This window comes from Arachis stenosperma, chromosome 1 (assembly GCF_014773155.1).
Source record: "Arachis stenosperma cultivar V10309 chromosome 1, arast.V10309.gnm1.PFL2, whole genome shotgun sequence".
Taxonomy (NCBI): Eukaryota; Viridiplantae; Streptophyta; class Magnoliopsida; order Fabales; family Fabaceae; genus Arachis; species Arachis stenosperma.
Window position 1 is genome coordinate 81,274,138 of NC_080377.1, and position 4,673 is coordinate 81,278,810.

Here is a 4,673-nt window from a genome sequence, read left to right on the forward strand (position 1 = left end):
AGAGAGAGGAGCTTTTGGAAGGAGCTAGAACAGAGAACTACTCTCTGTATTTACTTTCTTTGTACTTCTAGCATTATGATGTATTCTCCATCTTTGATTTTGATTTCTAGAGCTATGAACAACTAAAACCCTTCATTGGGTTAGGGAGCTCTGCTGTAATTTGATGGATCAATACTAATTTTCTTATTCTTCTTCTATCTTTCCTTTTGATTTTACTTGAAAGCTTTCGATCCTCATCTAATTGGATAGTTATCTTGGAAAAGAAGCTATTCAAACATGGATCTCTTCGGATCCTTGAAAGAGGAATGGAGAGATTAGCTAGAAATGCTTTCTCATGCTGGACCAAATTGAGTGTGGATGGGTATGTGGCTATAACCCTCTAATCATTTGATTTGGGAAGTGCATGTGGTATAATCAGTGACCACACTTCATCTCTTCTCATGAGCAATTGACCAAGGAATTGGCTATTGATCAAGATTTGAGAGATTGAATTGCAAGAAATTGTGATTCAATCACTTAAGATTGCCAAGGAGATCAATGAGTGCATTGATTGAGGAAGAGATGAAAATGAAATTGATCCGAAGAATGCAACATCTCCTAAGCCCAATGAACTCCCCATTTATGATCTTACCCATTCTCTTTATTTTCTGCAATTTACTTTTATGAGCAATTCCCCCATTCCCATTTACAATTCTGCTATTTACTTTCAGTCATGTACTTTCTAGCCATTTTAATTTCTGCAATTATCAACTATATTCATGGATTCGCTCAACTAGATCATTCCTCTAATTAAAGTTGCTTGATCAATCAATCCCTGTGGGATTCGACCTCACTCTATTGTGAGTTTTTACTTGACGACAAATTCGATACACTTGCCGAATGGGAATTTGTTGAGAGACAAATTTTACCCCGATCAAGTTTATGGCGCCGTTGCCGGGGATTGATTGTGCATCGAAAATGATTACATTAGAGGATCACTAGATTGAGCATTTGTATTTTGTTTGATTTAATTTTCTGTTTGGTTAATTTGCTTTCCGTCCTAGTCTAATTCTTCCCCTCCCCTGTTTCTAAGTTTTTTTTTTGCTATTTACAATTCAGTTCACTAACCCACTAACTGTTTGATATATTGCATCACTGACACTAACAAGTTATTCTAACAAGATACTTTCTGCATTGCTCTTCTTGCTTGTACTCTGTTGGTTGTATGACAGGGAGAAGAAGCGGAGCTTCAACTTCCTTTGATTCTGAACCTGAGAGAACCTTCTTAAGATTAAGAAGGGAGGCAAAAGAAAAATGTGTAGTGGGTACTGAAGAAGAGGAGGAACACTGTGAAGAATACTTTGAAACAACCATGGAAGACCATCATGAGGAAGAGGTGCACAACCATGGTGGAGGAGATAGAGCAAATCCTGGTGGGGAAGATAGAAGAGTCTTGGGCTCTTACATTAACCCAAACCCAGGGAACTGCGGAAGTAGCATCCAAAAACCAACCATCCATGCCAACAACTTTGAACTAAAGCCACAGCTCATCACTCTCGTTCAGAACAATTGCTCGTTCGGAGGAGGTGTTCAAGAAGACCCCAACCAACACTTAAACACATTTCTGAGAATATGTGACACAGTGAAGTCCAATGGCGTTCAACCAGACGTCTATAGACTATTGTTGTTCCCATTCTCTCTCAAAGACAAGGCAACCAAGTGGTTGGAGTCTTTTCCAAAGGATAGCTTGACGACTTGGGATGAGGTTATGAACAGATTCTTGGAAAGATTTTACCCTCCTCAACGAGTCAATCGGTTGAGAGCTGAGGTCCAAACTTTCAGGCAACAAGATGGTGAGACTCTATATGAAGCATGGGAGAGGTTTAAAGACCTAACAAGGAGGTGTCCATCTGATATGTTCAATGAATGGGTGCAGCTGCACATTTTTTATGAAGGACTGTCATATGAATCTAAGAAGGTCGTAGACCATTCATCCGGAGGTTCTTTGAACAAGAAGAAGACCATCGAGGAAGCCATAGATGTCATTGAAACTGTAGCTGAGAATGACTACTTCTATGCTTCCGAAAGAGGGAACACTAGAGGGGTAATGGAGCTGAACAATGTAGATGCTCTGCTTGCTCAAAACAAGGTCATCACCAAGCAGCTAGCTGACCTCACCAAGAAGATGGAGAGAAGTCAAGTGGCAGCAATCACCACTTCAACTCAAGAGGAAGCAAGTGAAGATGAGCAAGGCACTCAGGAGCAAGCCAACTACATTGGGAATTCACCTAGATACAACCATGATCCATACTCCAAGACCTACAACCCTGGATGGAGGAATCACCCAAACTTTGGGTGGGGGAATCAACAAGACCAAGGCCAAGATCAGAGACGTCACAACCCCAACAACACAGCTCCCCAACAATTCACACAGAGGACATACCAACAAAACCACAGCAATACATCTCACTCTTCTACCTCTACCCCCAACATGCCATCATTTGATGACAGAATCTCTAAGATTGAAACCTTACTTGAAAGCATATGCAAAGACATTCAAGACAATAAGGTGTTCAAAGAGGAGGTGAGAGCCAGTATGAAGAATCGGGGGGAAGCAATCAAGAAGCTGGAATTCCAAGTGGGATATTTGTCTGAGAAGATGCCCAAACCCACTGATAGCTTCCCAAGTGACACGGAGAAGAATCCGAGAGGGGAAGCAAAGAAGGTAAGATTGGAAGACTGCAATATGGTCACTACAAATGACAAGGAGACTGAAGACAAGCCAAGCAAGCTGTCAGAACAACCTGAAAATACTTTAGTAGAGAAGGAGAAGAAAGACCAACAAGAACCAGAAATCTCACAACAGGAGCTGCTGAGACTATATGCACCATTTCCTCAACTGCTAAAGGGTGCTATGGGAAAGAGAATGTACTCAAGGTTCTTAGAGTCATTTGCATCTTTGAATGTGAACATACCATTCATCAAGGTCATTCAGCAAATGCCACCATTCATCAAGTATATGAAGGAACTACTTCCCAGGAAGAGCTCACTCAAGGGGGGCCAGACCATAGTGATGAACAAGGATTGCAGCACCCTCATTCAAACACAATTGCCTGCAAAAAGAAAAGACCCAGGGAGTTTTCATGTCCCTTGTGCTATAGGGGAAACAAATTTTGATAGAGCACTTTGCGATTTGGGAGCAAGCATCAACTTAATACCCCTATCCCTGGTAAAAAGGCTGCAGATCAATGAGATACTACCTACAGATGTAGTAATAAGGCTGGCTGACAAGACTCAAAAGCAAGCAGTAGGAGTGGTGGAAAATGTGTTGCTCAAAGTTGGAAAATACTTTCTCCCAACAGACTTTGTCATCCTGGACATGGAAGAGAGTCAACTGCACCCAATCATATTGGGGAGACCATTTCTAGCTACTGCTAGAGCATTGATAGATGTGGAGAAAGGAGAGCTAATATTAAGGATCCATGATGAACAACTGAGCTTCAGTATTTTCGAACTCTCACTGGAAAAAGATGAAGAGGACAAAGAAACGAGCAAAGCGCATCACGAGATACTAAAGGAAGAAGCAAGCACTGAAGCACAACCAGCTCATCCTGAGATTCACTGGGTTGATGGACAAGGCCAGCAGCAAGTGCCACAGGTCAAGGAAAAATTGGAGGAGCCTAAGCCACCAGAAGTTTGTGAGGACATTAACAAAAGCTCATCAAAGAAGGTGGCCACCAGGAGTAAGAAAACAGCACCATGAGCAAAGAAGAAGGTACCAAGGGGGTGGCGGAACAAGAAGATTCCTACGGAAGATTTCTCTCCAGGGGATAAAGTAATCTTAGCCTACTTCACAGATATCCCCCCTAATCTCCCCACTGTACCATCTCAGCTACCTAAGGTTTTCACCATCAACAGAGTTCTCTCCTTGGAGCATGTAGAGATCATTGATACAACCAACGGATACAAGTCCACTGCCAGTGGAGAAGACTTCAAGCATTACCAACCACCATAATAAGGGGGTAACGTCAAGCTAGTGACGCTAAAGAAGCGCTTCATGGGAGGCAACCCATGTTTACATGCTTTCAGAAGTAGTGAATAAATCAATATTCATGAATTCCAACAAAAAAATTGACAAACACGTGTGAAATTTTTATATGCAGAATATAGTAAAGAACAGGTTTGGTGTTCAAAGCATTATGCTTAAAGCTTTGAACACAACTTTTCATCACAGTGTTCCAAACTAAGTTTGGTGTCACCCTATGGTGCCACCAATTTGCATATGAAGATACACGGTTAGTCAGTTAGTGGAATTCAGGAATAAACAAATTCTTTTATTATTCAAGCTGTAGATGTTAAAGCATTTTTGTTTCTTTTATAAAAGTAGTTCTTACTCTTCTCATTTTATCTTTATAGGGAAGAAACAGGAGCATTGATGAGGATTGATTAGACAATTTAATGGGGGAGGCTCGGCCACTTCGTTAAGAGAACTTTACACTTGTCCCAACAAGGAAGGCATGGGAAATGTTGCCATGCAACATTGAAAGAAGAAGAATCTTGAAGACCGAACCAACATTCCCCATCAAGTGATGATCCTTGTCCTCTCTTCGTATACAACCCCATCCGTCCATCAAGGAAACATTCGTGCAATCCACACCCTTCATGCACTCATGATTTCTCTTATATAAGTGAAC

The 4,673-nt window shown here is 41.4% G+C and overlaps 1 protein-coding gene across 1 annotated transcript; it reads left to right on the top strand.

Moving 5' to 3' along the window:
• The first annotated feature begins 2,470 nt into the window (after positions 1-2,470).
• On the top strand, positions 2,471-3,742 carry LOC130981533 (uncharacterized). Its single transcript, XM_057905121.1, has one exon. The coding sequence runs from the start codon at positions 2,471-2,473 to the stop codon at positions 3,740-3,742; it is 1,272 nt and encodes a 423-aa protein (XP_057761104.1).
• The last annotated feature ends 931 nt before the right edge of the window (positions 3,743-4,673 follow it).

What these genes read in the sequence shown, in the direction of transcription:
- LOC130981533 (XM_057905121.1), top strand. Translation starts at nt 2,471, where the DNA reads ATGCCATCATTTGATGACAGAATCTCTAAGATTGAAACCTTACTTGAA.